Here is a 19321-nt window from a genome sequence, read left to right on the forward strand (position 1 = left end):
TCTTTGAATCAGATGTGAAATTGATGAAGTTTCAGACGGAAAACAGGCAGTTGAACGGCCATGTAAAACTTTGTTGATTTATTTGGCTTTGTTTGGCTATGGTTCAACTTTCGGAATTTGCCAGACTTCAGTTGAACTTCAAGTATACAATCAATTATCGGTACTTCCGTCCCTCACAAGATGAATTCACATCCAACAGTCAGATTTAACGATCCTCCAGCGACCGAGTATTATTCAATGGACGTAGATGATTCAACACAGTCTGGGACATCAACAGGTAAGATCTATTTGTACTATCCCTTATCTATGTTTTTATCTTACATGCCATAGATGATTTATACCTTGGGCTGGATGATGACATAGAAGATGATTCCGTGTCTTCCAGTGGTCCGGGCGTGTTGGCTGCAATCCCTGGTACATTTATCACTTGGATATTACCATGCATGCTCACTAAACTCGTACAGATCAATTACCTCCGGCTCAATATGATCAACCGGTTCAGTACATCGACCCGGACTTGTACCTTGGGCCTGATGAGGATCTGATTGATTGTGATGATGAGCCGGGCTCTGTCTATGCACAGTGTGAGTCTCCGGTCGCATCTGAAGTTTCAATGTCATGTAAGTAAATTCTACACATTTTTCGATCGAAACTTAATTTATCTCGCAAGTGAATGAGAGACCAGCCAAATGTGATCCAGCACATCCAGAGGTCACAAATGAAGATTTGCGTGTGATGGTTCGTGAGACTCGTCCCGCGCGTCTGTTGGTGTGGGAGAGTTGAGGAGAGCGGTGCAAGTGCAAGGTGAAGTCAAGTGAATATATTCAGAGAGCACCCGCTGGTTTTGGGTGGGGTCTCAGCATGTGACTAGATCTACAGTACAAAGGAATCCCTAAAAACACGAAGAGTGGGAGTCTGCCTGGTCTGTCTGCTGTCTGAAGGCTGAGGCCTGGGTTGTGCCAAGAATACGAGGGGACACGGAAACCACCCAACAGCGCAAGAAGGACGTAGGACGCGAAAAACCAGGACCCGAAGATGAACGGGGGAACTGCCCACAAGCGGAGGCCGGCGACGAAAGAGAGTGATTGGACATGAACGCGAGAGAACGGAACGGCAAGGGGGAGGGGGGACGGTGGTCATCAGGGAGCAGATGAGATTCGAGGGCCGATCATTTCTGCATGTAGGGGGGCGAGTTGCTCGAGGCAGCGCCAATAGCGCAGGAACGCGTCTGAAGACCAATGGCCCAGAGTTTTCACTATGTGGGGAGGTACACCACAGAGCAAAAGCTCCGTGGTGCCGCCAATGCGAAACGAGTGGCCTGATATGGAGGGGTAGCCATGTTGTGACCAGATGTCATTGCAGCATGAAAGAAATTTGTGTTTGGTGAGGGGGATTAGAGATCCAGTGAGAGAACGGTAGGCAAAGAGGTGGGAGGATGGGAGAAGACGGTTAATTGAGAGATGATTATTGAGCGAGGCAATAGGATCACAGGGTGCGTGTTGGCGACCCAGGAACAGATCCTCTCCTCGTTCATGCGCCGTTTTCGACCAAGGGAGAAATAACATGCAGGACTGGCCAGACACAGAGACTGGGCGCAGGTTTGCTACCGTAGGGAAATACAGAGGCGAGAATTTAGCTTGGGATAAGGGCAGAAGTTCCCCTAGCCGTGCTTGACCCCACGTAGTGCAATCAGCAACTGCGAGACAGACCGCATCAAGGGGGTTCGTGGGGACAAGGTGGATGTGGAGAAGAATGAGCATATCAATGGTGACTGGAGGGCGGGCTGGCTTTTTGGAATTGGCGGGGGTTGCACAATGAGCACCGCGAATGGTATAAGACAGACGGATGCCGCCGTGATATGGCACACCGTTGAGGATATGCCAGGCCTGAATTCCAGACAAGTCGTTGGAGATGGCACCTCCAGAGCGAGAGCCTGCTTCGAATGCAGCGAAGGCACAGAGTAGGAATTCGTTGGCTGGGAGTGTGAACTTGGGAGGGATGTTGTTGTCAGCGCAGAAGGAGAGAAAACGGTTGACACCGAGTTGGTAACTGGCGAGGGTGGAGTCCTTCCAGGAATTGAAGATGACGGCGTCGATACGAGCCGCAAGGTGGGGGAAAGAATGTGCAGCAACAGAAGGGGGGAAACGGGAGCTGAGGGTGTCGATTGCCCGAGACACGATGGCCTCCAATGCAGGATCAGCGAGGGACATATAAAGGTATATGAGTGGGAATGAGAACTTATGAGCGGGTGGAGGACATGAGCTCAGTGATGCGACACGTGGGAAGCATGTGAAGGTTGGATTTTGGGGTGGGACGTCAATGGCAGCAAGAATGAATTGTAGGGCCGCAAGGAGGGTGTAAATAGTACATGAAAGACTACGTGATGGATGAGACTACAGCAACAACTAAGAAGCGGACACGAAGGGCCGTAAGGCATGGGGGATATATGCAGAGTGAGGGAATCTTGGAAGATTGGGGAAAACTCCCCGTGAGGGGCTGTCTGCGAGGTTATCTTTCGACGGGACCCACATGGTGGAGAACCGGATAGAGTGTTCGAGGAGGAGTGAGATGATTCTGCGAAGCACTGTGTTTTGCTGGGCATTACGTGAAAGCCCCGCACGAAGGGCACCAACAACACCAGCATTGTCTGAACGAACGATGAAGTGCGCATTGCGAAAACCTGCAGCGATGATGTTGCGAAGGGCAAGTTCGACAGCTACCATTTCTCCCCATCCAATATCGCGTCCTTCGGAACGCCAGTTACCACCCAAATGCCAGGCTGACCAGCTGTTCCCCAGGATGAAGCCCATGCCCCAAGATGTGGATGCATCGACGAAGATTGGGGTTGGAAGAGGGGAGGGAGGGGCTGTGATATGCATGCCACAAAACGGCTGCAGAAAGCATTCACGCCACCAATTGACATCTCCCAAGACCTCTGCTGGAATGGAGCGAGTAGCGAGGAGGTGGGCGCCAGGGCAAAAACGGCTAAGAAAACGGTAAAATGAAGGGAGGTGGGTCCGGCTGGAGACGAGGATGATGGAGCAGTGGTTTAAGGTCCCCACAACCACCTCCACTTCCCGCTTGGTGACTCTTGCTCCTGCGAGCCAGCCTGCAAGGCATGCCAGGTACTTCTCTTTTTTGCTCTCTGGGAGCTGGACAGAGCGCGAGGGGATATCCCAGTGGAAACCGAGGTAGGGGAAATCTGGGGCGAAGTCACGGAATTTTGGGATGGACCAGGGCCAGCCGAGGAACTCGGCAGTGGACCAAATGGAGGAGGCGTCGACGGAGAAGGTGAAGGAGCCGTCGTTGTTGGTGTGAACAGGGTAGCAAAAGAATAGAAAGTCGTCAGCCCACTTCAGGATGTCCTTAAAGGATCGGAATCAATATATGGCGACAATGCCATCTGCGGAGCGGCCAAAGATGCCAGAAGAGCTGGAGGCCCCAAAACAAGCGTTGTGGTCAATGTGGACTTGACCATTCCAAAAAACGGTAACATGAAGGTGGTCTTCTGGGGCAATGGGCATGCGGCAATGTGCGGCGTCAACATCGAACACGGCAGCCTCAGTACCCACTGGAGCATTCACCACAAGAAGGAAACATTGGGCAAAAGTGCCCCAGTCACAAGAAAAGGCAGAGGGGTCGATCTCGGAATTGATGGAGGAAAGGTCAGGGTGGTTGCATGGGAAGGAGTGGTCTTGGATCAGCCACAATTTACCAGAATTGGGGTTGAAAACCACACCCAGCGGGGAGGAACAGAATGGGCCGAAAACACGCTCAAAAACAGCAGGGTCAAAAGGTTCAGAGTATCTGCCAGCAGCAACTTCATTGCAAATATGAGTATTAATGATATTGGGATGGTCAAACGCAGAACGATGATTGGGGGGCAAGAAAGTACGAGTCAGGGAGGATGTGACGCCGAGGCGAAAACCATCGCGGATGCCAGCAACAACATCAGAAAACTGATCAAGAACGCCCACTGCAAGAAATAGCTCCTCCCACCTCTGCCAGCGAAGGGGAGTCACTATGGGGAAGAACTGGTTACGCAGGGTGGGATTGTGCATTATGGTCTGTGGACCCGCAGCGAGAGCAGACATGAGTGAACATGCACCCGCCAGGAGGGTTTCCACATCCCTTTGCACCGTTGAAGTATAAACAAACTGCGATGTTGCCAGGGCCTTTCTAGAGGCCCTGGGCATCTTTGACGAGCCACCCGTTGTCAACGGATGGGCAATCCTTGGGACGGTGGAGCTCTCCGCAGAACCAGCATGCGGAGGTGATGCGAAAGGAAGAGGAGGGGAGCTTCTCCGCAGAGTCGGGGGGTGCCTCTTTCCGAAAGGAAGATTGGGCAGCATGGGGATGTTTACCAGATGAAGCAGATGACGAGGGAGTGGGGGCACGATGAGGTGCCAGAGAAGGGGTGCTAGTGGAAGATGTGCCCGCCCTCATGTGATCCATCATGACATCAAACTTTGCCATGCGGTCTTCGCGTTGCTGGTCAACAATTGATTGCCAGACATGGACCTGGAAAACGCTGGGGTCAAAATCCCCAGAACGTTTGGGAAATGCCATGCGGAGCATCTCATCATAGACGAGGTAGGTGGCGAAAGCCGAGTATATGTCTGGCTGGTCAAAAATCATGTCGTAGTGTAACTGCCACGAATGCGCAATAGCTTTGCGGTCAGGAGAGGCGAGGTACGAGGAGATGAGCTGAACGAGGTTGCACAATGCTTCACGAAAATTAGTGAAAGACAGGCTGTGCTCCAGGGCACGAATATCGGCATCAGAGCGCTTGACTGAAGGGACAAAGGATGGGCAGAGTTCAAATAAGGGGAAGTACATGCGCCAGCCTGATTCCATGATCTTGATGTGCTTGGCCTGGTGGCCCACGGCACGAGGATTGAGGAGGGCACCGTGAACAGGTGCTCGGTGGGACTGCAGAGCGCGGGAAGCACGACTCTGGGCAAGTGCATATGGAAGGAGAGGCGGGAAATCGCGCAAGTAGTTGTCTGCGAAGGCAGTAAGCAACTGGAAGAAACAGGGCGCAGAAGTGCGAAAAATGGTCGAATGGCAGAAAGGACGTGCGAAAGCACAGGACCGAAAAAAGCCACACGCGAAAGTGAGGGGGACAGGGGGAGAGATGTGCTTACCTTGGTGAGAGAGGCTTCCAGGTGGAGGCTGCAATACGAAAGGGGCCGCCAAAGCGTGCCCGTGGATGGACTGGGCGTACCTAGCGAGAGCCTCGTCAGCAGCCCTGGAGGCTGCGGTGGCCACCTCCTCCTCGGTGAACATGTGAGGAGGGGGGCACGAGGTGCGTGAGACAGGGGAGGAAGCGGGCGAGAAACGCTTGGCGGCAGGAGAAGAAGGAGGGGAGATGGGTGTGTGCCTGGCAGCAGGTGTGCCAGGGGCCCCAGAGATGGAGGGGGCTGAAAGACCCGAGCTTGCGGATGGCCTGGGGGGGAGGGAGCCACGAATGGCTCGCTCTTTCCCTTTGGACGGCTTTTTGGGGATGGGAGTAGCACCCCGAGGGCGCTTTGCGACTGGACGGGAGATAGGGGAAATGGAGGAAGTGGGAGCCATGGGAGAAGAAGGTAGCCGGGACCTGCGATCACCCGAGGCAGGCAAGGGAGGGAGGGTGATGGTGATAGCGGGGACTTGGAGAGATTTGGAGACCTGGAGTGAGGTAGATGCCTGCAGGGCCTGCTCCAGGGCCAGTTGAGAGAGAGGAGCGCGCGGTCAGAGGCTCGTGAGGAGATTGGTGAGGAATGGCTGGTGGCGGGAGTGTCTGGTGGTGCAGAGGTTGGGGTAGCGCCGACAGTAGAGGCGGGAGGTTGATCAGGTGCTGCTGCACGAACAGGTGGGGCATCAGGAACAGGTGGGACTGCAGAGCTTTACCCCGAGGGGGTGGCGTTGCCTGCGAGGGCTGAGGAAGAGGTGAGAGCCTGCATTTTCCTGGTTTTGAGTCCCACAGAAGGGTTTGGCATGGGAGAAGGAGGGAGAAAGGACGACGGCGAGGAGAGGAAGTCCGCCAGGGATATAAGGGCTCCCAGAGTTCGAGCAGCGTCAAGCACACGCAAAAAATGCGGATCCCAAGCACCAAGACTCGCTGCTGTCAGTTGTGGGCTCCATGGCGGCTCCATGCAAGAAGATGCGGGAGATCCCGAGCTGCCATGAGCCCACCTTCCTGGGTCACGAGTCGCCCTTCTTTGGCACTCGTACCTCACACCTCTGAAGGAACATTCCAGCCAATAGGGTCATTTGAACACTCTGGATGTGAGTATCTGGTATACTACTATATCTATCATTTTTCTTATTTTCATTTCAGTGCAATCCCTTCAAGATAGACTCAGCAGCTACAAACAAGTTAATGGAGGTCTTCTGGCCCCTTCCATACCACTACTCATCGAGGCCGAGCGACCATTTCGAATCGCTTGGGCGGATACATCTGACAAGCTCCGGAGGGCTGATGCTGAGCTACAGAGGCTGAGAAGAGCTGAACAGGCAAGCATCGAAATGCTCAAGGTGGTAGATTCCATGATTCATCAGTGTGAAGAACGAAACCAAAACTAAACTTCTGAATTTTCAATACCATCACATGTAAAGTACCAACTCAGTAAAATACCGAATCTTCGATAACATAGTCACATCACATGTAAATTACTGGAACACAGAGGTATTACATTACTGCCATGTAGAATAAGTAATCTATCAAGAGTTCCGGGTATCAATTTCCAGGCATAGAGTACCCAACACCAAATATTGCGTTCTGGGTATTGAGGTCCAGGCATTGAGTGCCGAGTTCCGAGTTCCGGGTAACAAATACCAAGTTCCCTGAATCAAGTACCTGCCCGGACCTCAATGCCTGGACCTCAGTAATCAATACACGGAACTCAGTATTTGGACCCGGAACTCGGTATTCTCTGCCTGGATCAAGAGTTCCGGGTATCAAGTTCCAGGCATAGAGTACCCAACACTGAATATCGCGTTCTGGGTATTGAGGTCCAGGAATTGAGGTCCGGGCATTGAGTGCCGAGTTCCAAGTTCCGAGTTCCGGGTAACAAATACCGAGTTCCCTGAATCAAGTACCTGCCTGGACCTCAATGCCTTGACCTCAGTAATTGATACACGGAACTTGGTATTCTCTGCCCAGATCAAGAGTTCCGGGTATCAAGTTCCAGGCATAGAGTACCCAACATCAAATATCACATTCTGGGTATTGAGGTCTGGGAATCAAGGTCCGGGCATCAAGTGCCGAGTTCCGAGTTCCGAGTTCTGGGTAAAAAATACCGAGTTCCCTGAATCAAGTACCTGCCCAGACCTCATTGCCCGGAACTCGGTACATGGTCATTTGTTCAAATTACTCGGTGAACCACAGAATCTTTGACCACATTAACATCACATGTAAATTGAATACCGATTGAATAACATTGATAGTGACATATGAGACAATGGTACATGTACATTACTTTTTGCCCCTTGCTCTAGTAACTCTGTCAGATGGTTGTTGCACTGACTTACTCCGAGTTGTTCTCGCCGGTGCCTCAATCACATCTTTCTTCCTCCGGAAGCTCTTCAGGGCTGGCAGTGGAACTTCATGTTCAACATTGCCAGGGCCCTCAGCCTCACTCTTGGATTCACTTGATGACTCCCGAGGTCTCCGGATCATCACCCTCTTACGCTTCAGACGAGGAGGTGATTTCTCAGATACAACGGAATCTACCATGTCGCCTTCTTTGTTCCTCCATGCCTTGAACAGGAACATCAGACCTTCACCCATTTTCTGACGAGCATACCAGAAATTGAGCAAGGCGGTGGTGGTATCCCAATTTTGCAACTTGGAAGGCTCCTTCAAGTTTACATCCTCCGGAAGATACTGTCTGGCCACAAAGTCATCCTGACTTTGTATGATGGCACTCCACAGCACGACGGCCTTGTCAATCCCAGAACAGATCCCTGTACCCTACATTAAAGAGATTCTCTTAGGAAGTTACGAAGCCAGACTCACTATAGTGCTTTGTAAGAAAAGCCCTCACTATGGCCTTCTTCTCCTCCAGTTTTGTTTCCGTGATGTCCGGAAGCAATGGCATCCCATCCCCGTCCAATTCCAGATTGAACGCCGGTTTCTTCATTCTTTTTCGCCCTCCCTTCACCTGTCACCCTCCATCCTGTGCCTCGCCACCTATGATCCCGACGATCAATGAAATCATTCTCTTCTCCACAGTGGGAACACTCACCGAACTGTTCCTGCGCGTACTCCTGCCAAACCGGCTCTATGTCCTCCCAGTCCTTAGTCTTCATGAAGCTGTCCCCATCCCCTAATGCCTCGTTGTCATTGTGCCTATGTGAAATAAGTTGAGACCAAATATCTGTGATGACGGATAAAATTCACTGACATCCTGAACAGCACCTCTCCGTGTTCATTCTTCCAAGCCGACAACACAAACACTCTCATCCCGCATTGTCTCCACATCTCGTTCAAAAAGTGCTCCATATATACAGGTCCCTTCTTACGGGCAACTTGCGCCTGTGTCTCAGGAGGAGGAAAGTTGTTGGACCATTCTTCGGCGGTTTCTTTCGCCTTCTCCATCTCATCCTCGGACAAATTGGCCATGACCTTCTTCACCACAGCTTGATAATGCTTGAACATGTCTTGACCTCCTGGCTTTGCCCCAAACTCGTCCTCGATCCTCTTTAGCACTTCCTCTCTGTTCTGCTGATAGATCACCTGCCTAGGCGTCCATTTCCTCCCATACTTAATCATGTCCTTCCTTTCCTTCTTTTTCTTGTTGTTGAACAACCAAGTTTTATACATCTAAGAGGCAGAGGAAGAATCAGACATGAAAAATCGAGTTTTTCAATGCAACAAGGATGTATCACCTGCTTCCTCTTTTTCCATTGTCCTTGGTCGACCTTAGGAGCAAATAACCTGGCCGCTCGCGCTATGGCATTGAAAACTCCCCGTTTCTCGCTCCTTTTTGCAGAAGTCCACTCAGGAAGGTAGTTCTTCAGCTCTGAAATTTTGTTTTCCGTGAGCTTCTGTGACTGTGGTTGACGCGTTCTGTGTCTTCTAGAAGTCAACTGAGTGGAATGACCTGATCTTGCCATGGTGAATAAGATTGCAGAATGGGCTGAGGATAAGCAAAGTGGAAGGAATAATGGTTGCGAGTTCAACTTTGATCAAAGCCTAACAGTTGGTTAATCTACCTATAATGGATGCAATGCCATTCATGGAAATGAATTGGTAGTGAGCCAACCAAACTGCATAATACGATGATGGAATAACAATTCGTTTGACCTTCCTGAGCTAATGCTTTCCTTGCAACATTAAAAAATAAAATGAAGATAGGTCATTGCACCCCATTGCAGAAATCCCACAGGGTGGAAGCAAGGGGCAGCAAAGGTAGGAAGACATGGGTCAAGGTCCCACTTGCCAGCACAAGTCGACATGCCTACAGGTCCATGCCTAACTCTCCCCCGGAATCACCGACACTTGAACCTGTTCAGGCCCCACCTCCTTGGGAAGACTTTCCTGAAGATACTTACGAGCAAGACCAAGGGTCATTTGAGCCCTTGCAACTCCCAAAAACAATGGCAAGTTCATGTAAAATGTTGGAATGTCTTTCAAACGAAAGCTAAGTATTGAAAAATGCAGAGTCAGAATGACTACCTCAGGCAATGGCTGCCAAGGCAGGAATCATATCTCCATCACCTCCTCGATCGAGAAGCTCCACCAGAAGATAGGAGATGCATCATCTGCGATCAGGATGGGGTCTTCAAATGTCAAGATTGTCTTGGGGAGCCTCTCTATTGCACAGGCTGTTGCCGGAGTCAACATCATTGCAATCCTTTCCACTGGATCAGTCAATGGAATGGTCAATTCTTCGAGCAAAGTTGTCTGGCTCATGTTGGACTCGTCATACACCTCGGTCATGATGGCAAGCTGTGTCCAGTAGTCATGGATAGGTGGGATTTGTTTGATGAAGATGAACAAGAAGACCACTTTGAACCTGAAGATCTACCTTCTGTATCGGGACCCGAGTTCCAGCCCAAGGAAAATACAATGGTCATCGTTGACAAGTCAGGAGTCCATCGCCTCAAGGTTCAATGCTGTGATTGTCCCGATGCCATGAGTCCAGACATTCAAATGTTTCAACATGGCTTTTTCCCTGCATCATTTAACAAGCCGAAGACCATGTTCACCTTCAGAGTGCTAGATGATTTTCTGTTGGACAACCTTGAATGCGGAACCTCAGCGATGAACTATTACAGCAAGCTTCGGCGAATGACCTCGAGCGTGTTTCCCCACCTCGTTCCGGTAATACCATATCTACATCATCTGAAGCACATCTTATTGACAAAGCATGTTGCAAGGACCGATACAGAGAGCTTATGAGAGTCGCTCGACAGTGGAGGCAGTTAAAGTCTATGAAATGGCATGGCTTCGGGCATAGTTCCGACAACCCGAATGCCGGAGATCTCGCATTATTCTGCCCGGCATGTCCTCAGCCCGGGATTAACATATCCTTGTCAGGGGATGAATCACTTGATGAGTGAGTCTCTTTGTTACCGAATCTATGTTGGCGATATTAAAAACTCCAAGCTGGAAATACACCCAGGTCATTTGTGATGGACGGAAATTTCAAAGCCGAACACCTGCATCCCATCAAGCCATATGATGAAGTATGGCTCTCTGATGGGTTGGGGTTTATGGTGGGAAAGGAAAGGTATCAAAAGCATCTTGAAGAGGCTGCTGACACTGTGGAAAAATCGAGCTGCAACAATCATCGGGCTGTCAATCAAGCAAATGCAGCTCGGCACAAGCTGGAGTCCACTGGCATCGGGGGAGTAGCCTGTGGCCGACACGGTTGCTTTGTCCCTCACTCGATGGTAGATTTCCAGAAAGGCGAAAGGCAAGCTGGACATGCCGTTCAACATTCCCTGAGTTGACCGTGCATCGTTTGCAGACAAATGAACATGGACTACGCACTTTGTGAGGCTGCCCAGCACAACATGGATGGGATTACAAGGGCTGTCACCTTCTATGACATCAACTGTCAATACAACAAGCACTTGCATGTTCGGGTGGATCGAGGCCGATTTCTGACAATGGTTCCGGAATTGACCGTCATTCCCGGAATCGGGCTGTGGCACATCCATGGACATCAGGATAGCTGCTATGTCAGATATGCGTCGAATTTCATTGAAGGCATTGGTCGCATTGATGGAGAGATCATGGAGACCCTATGGGCACGTCTCAACCTGATTTCTCCTGCTGCTCAGGGAATGTCTTCCCCTGCATCGGAAGGAATGTCTTGATTTCCAGATGAACGATTCCAACTTTTGCAAGATGATCCGCATGAAGAGGACCCTTTGCCGGAAATACAAGCAGGCGAAGACTGGCATCGCCGAAAGTGGAAAGGCTTTCGACAGACTCGACGAAGCCGCACCGGCCAACTTAAAGACAGACTGGTTAGCAAGTGAGAGGATCGCTCAGTCCAACAGAATACAAGATCCAGCTGCGATGGATATATATGAGATTAATATCAAGAAGGGTGAGATCACTCTGTCTCGATCGAAGTCTGAATTCATTTTGAACCCAGCACCGAGCAAAAAGGAGATAGAGCTTAGACTGCTGCAGGAGGGTAATGCCCGTCATGCAGCACCCTCTCGCAGATCTGTGGCAACATGGATATCAATGGGCCTGGCAATTGAAGAGGCTCAAATTGCATTGCACATCGAGGTCCGAAGAATAGGAAAAAGAACTACCGAGACTCAGAGATTAGACATCGCCCGGCAACTGCGATCGTCTACAAGGCCAGATAGATGCATTCACTCAGACTGCTCTGACGCATCTGGGAGAGGGATTTGATGCAGATGACGACCCTGACGATTTGAATATAGACATTCTCGATGATCTCGATGATGACCCGGAGGATTTCATCAGGAAGTCCGATACATGGACAAACTCCCCCGAGCTCACTGTCATCCCATTGCCATCAAACCTAGGGGTAGATCGATCCAAACATTGTATGGCAGAGGATCTGATTCCGCTGGAGTTGTCACTTCGTGAAGGACAGGCCAATGATGCCCTTCACAACCTCCGAATTCACTTGTGCAACAAGGCAATACTCTTCCGAACAACAGTCAGGCAAGCCAAATCTCAAGCATTGAAAACCCGAGCTTGGTCCCAGGTGACATCAGTGCAGCAGGCGGTGTCCCTCCATGCCAGCATATATACCAAGACAAGGAAGCAAATGATGAAACTTGAGCCGGGCCAAGACCAGCTGGAAAAATATAAACCCCTGCTTCAGGAGCAGCTCAAAATCAGCACGGCCGTCGGCGATCCTAATGCCCGAGGTCAGCGAAATGAGTCTCTCGCTTGGTTCTGGTCTATCGAAGTAGATTTGGGGGGTCCGGATCACTCGTGGAATGAGGAATGTGAGTTCCAGCTTGCTTGACAAATGCCTGCGATCTGACCGGACCCGCGTGAAGTTTACCAAGTTCATTGGCTTCGGGCAAAGGCACTACGGGATCGATGGAAGGAAGAACTGATATTGGTGGAATTGGAGATGGATTGGACGTGTAATTTCTTCTTGTGGAAATCAACGCAATGGGGCGACCGGATGAGGGAATCATTGGTGAAACGCCTTCCGGGTCATGCTTGCTACTCCGGAAGGCAATCCCAAATGTATTCATTACTGGCGCAGGATGCTCAGGCAGCGTTTCAAGACCTGCAGAGCATGTTAATAGATGCCCGAGATGAATGAATTATGAATATGTTCTGCTGATATATGATTCGATCCCAACAATTGAGTCTCGGCAAGGGGCCGGGTCAGCCCATGTCGGAGTTTGAATTATTTTATCAATCCATCAGTGGATCCCATCTGAAAAAACCGTCATTATCATTGCTAGTGTCCTACTCCTGCATTGCCCATGTCTGATTTAAATTCACCTCCTGAATCCACTTTTGCACCTCCTGCATCTACTTCTGCCACTGAGGATTCCGGCACTGAATATAAACCCCCCACAATGAGTCTTGCAGATATTGCAGTTACATTGGCAATGGCTGCATCGCACGTTCAAGCCTGTATCAGTCAATATCAGACAGAGGCTGCCGAGAACAATGTTCCTTCGGCTCGGATAATCTACTTTAAAGCCGGAATCCAATGGGAGATCACTGTAAGCCATCAGACAGATGACTGTGGTGGGGAATATGCTGAGATTGCCAACAGACTTTTGTGACACCAATTCTGCAGTACTCAGCTGCAAGGAACATAATTTCGGTTATGCCACCCCCGATCGCTCATATTCTTCACTTGTTTCCTCAGCTCACATGGAACGCGGTTCCAGACCACATCTTTTCATCCCACTTATCCGAGTTTCAGTCTGGTCCGGGATCACGGAGAACCCTCCCGGATCGTATCCTCCTATGATACTCCATGGTGGATGGGGGACACTACAATCCCTAACCAACCATGGCAATGGGATCGGGTAATAGATTCCTGTCACTTTCACTACCAGCATTGGCTAGTAAGCATTATACCCAACTTCCTTGATAGATCACTAATCCGATCTAGAGCGGCGTTGAGGACAATGGTTTCATCCTTCCGGAGCAGCTGGACGGCACCCTGGCTCCATCACTGGTGGGACTGAAGTGGATTAGGGAACGCCTGGTGTCGTTGATTCAGGACCATCAGGAGGGCATCCGTGATAAGATGGTGGAGATTGATATGTACACTGACACCCTAGCCCGGTTGAAGAGAGCCAGAGGGGATGATCCCTATTAAATGTTAGTGTATCAAATGTTCATGCCCTTTAGACGTATGTTGTACAGATCTTTGACTCAATGTCGAGTTCCGGGTATCGCGTTCTGCGTACCGGGCATGAAGCACCAAGGTTAGGAACTAACATAACTAAGGTCCAGGTGTCGAGTACCAAACACTGAACACCGAACACCGAATACCGAATGCCTGAGTATCGACGTCCGGGTATCAAGTTCAGTGTATCAAGTTCCGGGTACCGAGCATCGACCATTGAGTTCCAGGTATCGACCATTGAGGTCCGGGCATCAAGTGCCGGGTGTCGAGTACTGACCACCTGAACAGTATCGAGTACCGAGTACCGAGTACCGAGCTCCGGGCTCCGGGTTCTGGGTGTTGAGTACTGACTTCCAGGTGTGCGATCCGGGTGCCGAATGCCGAGTGCCGGGCATTGACTACCGAGCTCCGAGTTCCGGGCCTCGAGTACCGAGTGTCGAGTAACCGAAAACCCAGGCATACACATTTTGTAAATTGGACAAATCACCATACTAGTCCCTGAGTCCCGAGTACCGAGTACCGAGCTCCGGTTCCGGGTTCTGGGCGTTGAGTACCGAACACCGTATACCGATTACCAACTTCTGGGTGTGCAATCCGGGTGCCGAATGCCGAGTGCCGGGCATTGACTACCGAGCTCCGAGTTCCTGGGCCTCAGTATCGAGTGCTGAGTACTGAAACCCAGGAATACACATTTTGTAAATTGGACAAATCACTGTACTGAGTACCGAATACCGAGCTCCAGGTCCGATGTCCGGGTGTCGAGTACCAAACACCATATACCGATTACCGGCTTCCGGGTGTTTAGTGCCGAATGCCGAGTTCCAGGAGTGGAGTACCGAGGTCCAGGGTATCAAATGTCGAACATTTGCCTGTTTGATGCTTGATTATTGGCACTCGAACATTGTAATTGGTATTTGACAGTAGGTACTATCACATGGGTACTAAGCTATGTGCCTGTTCTATCCTTGCCAGGATGGAGTATGTACGCGATCCATCCTAGCCCATCCACATGAGGGAATCCCGGCATAAATATGAACAGAATCCCTCATGTACCATGCCCAAGCAATTCTATCCCCTTCCACTTCATGAACCCCATGTCTTACGATCCTTCCTGAAAACGCGATCATACAGCCGGGCTCGTACATGAACTCCAGCTGAAGACTTGGCATACTCATGCGAGCATTCGAATAACTACCCACGGTGGTGAGAATATCGAAGCATTCAGGAATGGATATGTGGTCTCGATGATTGGGGGTTTGCCGATTGGAAATGACGGTGAGGGTGTTAAACACGGATGCCCAGTACTGGAGGGTCTCTGACATCCTCAGGAAGATTCTTGCTTTCGGCTGATTGTCCGAGGCTTAAAAAGGCTCGTATCCCAGCCCAGTACTGCTCAGGATGCATCACCCTGAGTGCGGCTGATGCGATGGCTGCCGGCCTGGCAATGGCTTTGAGAATATTCTCGGAGAATGGTCCCTTCAATGAGGCAGATACCGCCGGGTCCGACAGATTCTACCGGATTGGTCAGTGTAACTATCGGAAACCACCATCTCATGAGATCCCACCTCGTGCCCCTGTTGAAACCAAGCCGGAGATAGATTGATGCATCCGGGAGATATGCCATCATTTTCCGAGCTTGGTTTGAACCAATCCTGATTAGTCCGCCAACTCCCATCAACCTTTACACTTTTTGCAAGGCTCGGACTGAGCAAATCGGAGGCTGCCAGAATTTCCTTCTGGAGTTCCCATTTCATATTCCATATCCATTGAGTAACAAAATATGTTACCCACCTGGGTGGTTTCTGTCAGGGCATCCGGGAGGTACCACACAATGATGGCGCCGGTAGCATCGAGAACTGTGGCGGGTATGTCGACCAACTTTGTACCTTCATGGCCAGGAGGACACCTCTCAAGCAACCTCGCCTCTCTTTCTTCATTATGTCCAGTGTCCTTCGGGGAGATCATTTTGCTGTATCTCGCAATATCAATCTGCATCCGAACTGTGAAGCAATTTGAATCATCAAATGGACTGTCCGAATCTGCGGGAAGACCCACTGGGATTGTTATATGCCTTTATGAGGCAATCCACCAATCGATCGCAAGCCATCACCAGATCGGTGTCTAGCTTAGGAGAAGGTATGACTGGGTCTCCTCCTGTTTTCTCGGCAATGAATTTCTGTTCGGTATATTCACATGCCTCATGAGTGACTGTCAAGGCCCAAGTGCGCCAGAAGGTTATTTCAATATCGGAGGTGGAAGACACATTCATGATGGTGTTGATCTTGGGAAATCAGATGGTCAATGCCGGATGTCCACAGACTTTAAAGGTGGTGGAGATAGGGTGGATCAGATAGGGAACCTTGATTTTAGCTTTCAAAGATGGATTATCATTTCATTGCTATACTAATATGTCAATGAAATACCGGATAATGGGAAGGGTGCTAGATATCAAATATTTGAGTGTCGGGACCCGGGACCCAGGACTCCCGGATCCCGGAACTCGGTACATGATGCTTGGTTCATTCAAATTTTCGGTAGTTGGAACTTAGCTTTCAAAGACGGATTATCATTCATTGCAATGTTAGTATGTCAATGAAATACCAGATCATTGGAAGGGTGCTAGATATCAAATATTTGAGTGTCGAGACCCGGGTCCCAGGAACTCAGTACATGATGCTTGGTTCAGTCAAATTTCGGTAGTTGAAACTGACCTTTCTATGATGGATTATCATTCATTGCAATGTTAGTATGTCAATGAAATACCAGATAATTGGAAGGGTGCTAGATATCAAATATTCGAGTGTCGAGACCCGGGTCCCGGAACTCGGTACATGATGCTCGGTTCATTAAAATTTCGGTAGTCGGAGCTTGGCACTTGGCACTCGATAGTCCCACCCAGTCTATATCATATAATAACCTCAGCCCACCTGTCAACATCATATACATCTGGGCCCACCCGTGTATATTCATACAACACCCTTGGCTCGCCCACCCATCGACATGATGTGTCTGGGCCCACCCCATGTATATGATAACAATTAAACTTGATGCCCGGAACTCGGTGCCCGGAACTCGGTACTCGGTACTTCGTGATTTGTTCAATTTTATGAAATACCCGGAAGTCGATATTAGTTACCTGGAACTTGTATTAGTTACCCCGGACATCAATAGACGTTACCCAGAACTCGATAGACATTACCTGGAACTCGATAGATGTTACCCCGGCCCGGGATATGATATCAACCATCTCAGCCCACCCGTCTATCTAATATACTACTACCTTGGCCCATACGTCTATATAATATACTACCACCTCGGCCCATATGTCTATATGATATGTATCTGGGCCCACCCGTATATGTGATATCCAACTACCTCGGCCCACCCATCTATATAATATCTAATAAATTGCTCTCTTGGCCCACCCGTCTATATTATATACCCCCATGTCGGCCTACCCATCTGTGCAATATACGACGACCTTCAGCCCACCCATATATATAATAAATATTTTACCGCTCCCTCGGCCCACCCGTATATATAATAAATATTTCACCACTCCCTCGGCCCACCCGTCTACAAAATAATCTTAATTTGTCGGCCCACCCGTCTAATATGATATATATCTGGGCCCACCCGTCTATGTGATAACAAGCACCCTTGACATACCTGGCTATTTGATACACATCTACCTTGGTAAACCCATCTACATAATATCCAACTACCTCGGCCCATCTGTCTATTGAATATTCATGTCTATCGGCCCACTCATCTACTCTACATATTCCCTACATGGGCCCACCTGTCTCCATCGGGAATAATAACACTCCCGGCCCATCCGTCATAGTCGAGGATATATCTACCTTTGGCCCATGGTCCGCTGGCCCATATCATATGGGATATTATGCACGTCCGTTCACTCGTATAATACGGAGATATGTTACTGCAATATGTGGATGGTAATATGTTGGAAGAAGACCAGATGGCAGACATAGTAGCTGCACGTGCAAACACCATGTTGAACGAAAACAATCTCCGGAACTATTTTTTGCATGGCTGGGATGCTGACCGCAGGAAAATTCTTGTGTTTTCGGCCGTAACCTATTTCAACTTTCATCAGGGTTTTTGGTTTGGAAGGAACTCGCCTTTCCTTGATGTCCCAATGTCGAGGATCTTGAACCTATCATGGTACATGTACGAGCTCTCAGGTGCTGCGGTGAGTCCGTTCATCAAAAACCCGCCAGATACTGATGCACTGTCGACACTAGTTAAATTGTGCTATTCGCCGTGCTGCAACAGGCCGGCTATCTAAATCCAAAAATGTACTGCCATTCTCTACGCACGAGTTCCAACCTGTTGCAATTGGGATCTGGAATGCGATGAGAAAATACTTAGACAGCCCTGAGCTTGACGAAGGTGAGTTCTTGCCCCGCATGACCGCACACCACGAACAATGTTTGTAAGTGTGTCTAAGACGCAAATATATACATATTGATGCTATGTTTACAGAAAGGCTCTTCGATCTCGCACAGGTGAAGCATTGCCTATCAAGAAATACAATATATATGTCCCGTCCTCCTCGTCGGAACTATACCGATCGGTGGTGAGTACCTCAGCATCAACACCATCTTCCAACTCGGTACCATCACTAACACCTCAAAACACACTTGCATCATCTTCATCTTCGTTGTCTAATGCATTGTGGTACCCCAAGCCTTGTGGATTTGTAGATTCCCCTCAGGTTGCACAAAATGCACCATGTGTTCCCGATGGCAGTTCGCAGGGCTTCTATTACAGCGGTGAAACGCCTTCAGGCTTCCAGCCACAACCTGAATACCGTGACCACATTCCGCCGGAGTCGCACTCTTACAGAGAGGAAACGTTGGATCATCGCGATCTGCCGCCATTTATGCAGGACAACCTGCAGCATAATAACCATTTCTATTTTACATCAGGTTTGAGTGCAGGCTGGGGCGCCTCGGAGGGTAGTTCAAGTTTGGGGGGGGCGCTACTACCATAATCATGTTTCGTATGATGTGTTTTTTTCATATCATTCAGACTAGTAATGATAAAGTTTGGATGCAGTTCGGACTCGCAGTAGCCAGTCCGACAGCAGAGTTCGTTCCTCCCTTGTTTGAACGTCGATACAATGAGACTTTCAAAATGGGACCGTAATATGGTCACCGTACCTCGGTACTGTTGGCTGTTTAGACCTTGAGGCTTCATCAATGTTTGGACCTGTTGAAAAACTATCGTTTTGCAATCCCTGACATTCCCTGTTTGGTATAGTCTCAGGTGAACTGAATTGATTTCTAACACTTAAACTGGGCGAAATTTCAGCCGCTTTTGCTGATGTTGAGTTGACAGTACCATACCTTAGCCTATAGGAGTATATATGGCTGTAATATAGGGTTTGCTTAAAACTTTCTCGCTCGAATTTTATGTTTATCATAATTGTCACAGTGGTCAGATGGACTTCACTGGCGGTGAACAATGAACGAGGTGAG

At 49.5% G+C, this 19321-nt stretch overlaps 7 protein-coding genes across 7 annotated transcripts; 4 read left to right on the forward strand and 3 right to left on the reverse strand.

The window, feature by feature from the left end:
* Positions 1 to 180: 180 nt before the first annotated feature.
* On the forward strand, positions 181 to 1085 carry EDB91DRAFT_1082722 (uncharacterized protein; the record flags this gene model as incomplete). Its single annotated transcript, XM_041315532.1, has 5 exons — positions 181 to 277; positions 331 to 414; positions 465 to 584; positions 671 to 738; positions 942 to 1085. 5 exons carry the CDS (start codon positions 181 to 183, stop codon positions 1083 to 1085), a joined length of 513 nt encoding a protein of 170 aa, XP_041176298.1.
* Positions 1086 to 4179: 3094 nt separating this feature from the next.
* On the reverse strand, positions 4180 to 5577 carry EDB91DRAFT_1249244 (uncharacterized protein; the record flags this gene model as incomplete). The annotated part of the gene is made up of 1 exon (XM_041323046.1): positions 4180 to 5577. The coding sequence occupies one exon, from the start codon at positions 5575 to 5577 to the stop codon at positions 4180 to 4182; it is 1398 nt and encodes a 465-aa protein (XP_041176299.1).
* Positions 5578 to 7459: 1882 nt separating this feature from the next.
* EDB91DRAFT_1082725 (uncharacterized protein) lies at positions 7460 to 9102 on the reverse strand (the record flags this gene model as incomplete). Its single annotated transcript, XM_041315533.1, has 6 exons — positions 7460 to 7950; positions 8003 to 8127; positions 8155 to 8176; positions 8232 to 8335; positions 8391 to 8809; positions 8875 to 9102. The coding sequence occupies 6 exons, from the start codon at positions 9100 to 9102 to the stop codon at positions 7460 to 7462; spliced, it is 1389 nt and encodes a 462-aa protein (XP_041176300.1).
* A 541-nt stretch (positions 9103 to 9643) lies between these two features.
* Positions 9644 to 12764, forward strand: EDB91DRAFT_1237729 (uncharacterized protein; the record flags this gene model as incomplete). The annotated part of the gene is made up of 8 exons (XM_041321621.1): positions 9644 to 10312; positions 10369 to 10547; positions 10614 to 10907; positions 10962 to 11282; positions 11303 to 11306; positions 11345 to 11737; positions 11781 to 12435; positions 12490 to 12764. 8 exons carry the CDS (start codon positions 9644 to 9646, stop codon positions 12762 to 12764), a joined length of 2790 nt encoding a protein of 929 aa, XP_041176301.1.
* A 295-nt stretch (positions 12765 to 13059) lies between these two features.
* Positions 13060 to 13784, forward strand: EDB91DRAFT_1082727 (uncharacterized protein; the record flags this gene model as incomplete). Its single annotated transcript, XM_041315534.1, has 3 exons — positions 13060 to 13176; positions 13348 to 13527; positions 13575 to 13784. The coding sequence occupies 3 exons, from the start codon at positions 13060 to 13062 to the stop codon at positions 13782 to 13784; spliced, it is 507 nt and encodes a 168-aa protein (XP_041176302.1).
* Positions 13785 to 15098: 1314 nt separating this feature from the next.
* Positions 15099 to 15779, reverse strand: EDB91DRAFT_1249252 (uncharacterized protein; the record flags this gene model as incomplete). The annotated part of the gene is made up of 3 exons (XM_041323047.1): positions 15099 to 15326; positions 15380 to 15550; positions 15606 to 15779. 3 exons carry the CDS (start codon positions 15777 to 15779, stop codon positions 15099 to 15101), a joined length of 573 nt encoding a protein of 190 aa, XP_041176303.1.
* Positions 15780 to 17976: 2197 nt separating this feature from the next.
* On the forward strand, positions 17977 to 18834 carry EDB91DRAFT_1249253 (uncharacterized protein; the record flags this gene model as incomplete). Its single annotated transcript, XM_041323048.1, has 3 exons — positions 17977 to 18030; positions 18083 to 18273; positions 18324 to 18834. The coding sequence occupies 3 exons, from the start codon at positions 17977 to 17979 to the stop codon at positions 18832 to 18834; spliced, it is 756 nt and encodes a 251-aa protein (XP_041176304.1).
* Between the last annotated feature and the right edge of the window lie 487 nt (positions 18835 to 19321).

The sequence above is a fragment of the Suillus paluster genome (genome assembly GCF_016628075.1).
Source record: "Suillus paluster strain FC165 chromosome Unknown EDB91scaffold_32, whole genome shotgun sequence".
Classification (NCBI taxonomy): domain Eukaryota; kingdom Fungi; phylum Basidiomycota; class Agaricomycetes; order Boletales; family Suillaceae; genus Suillus; species Suillus paluster.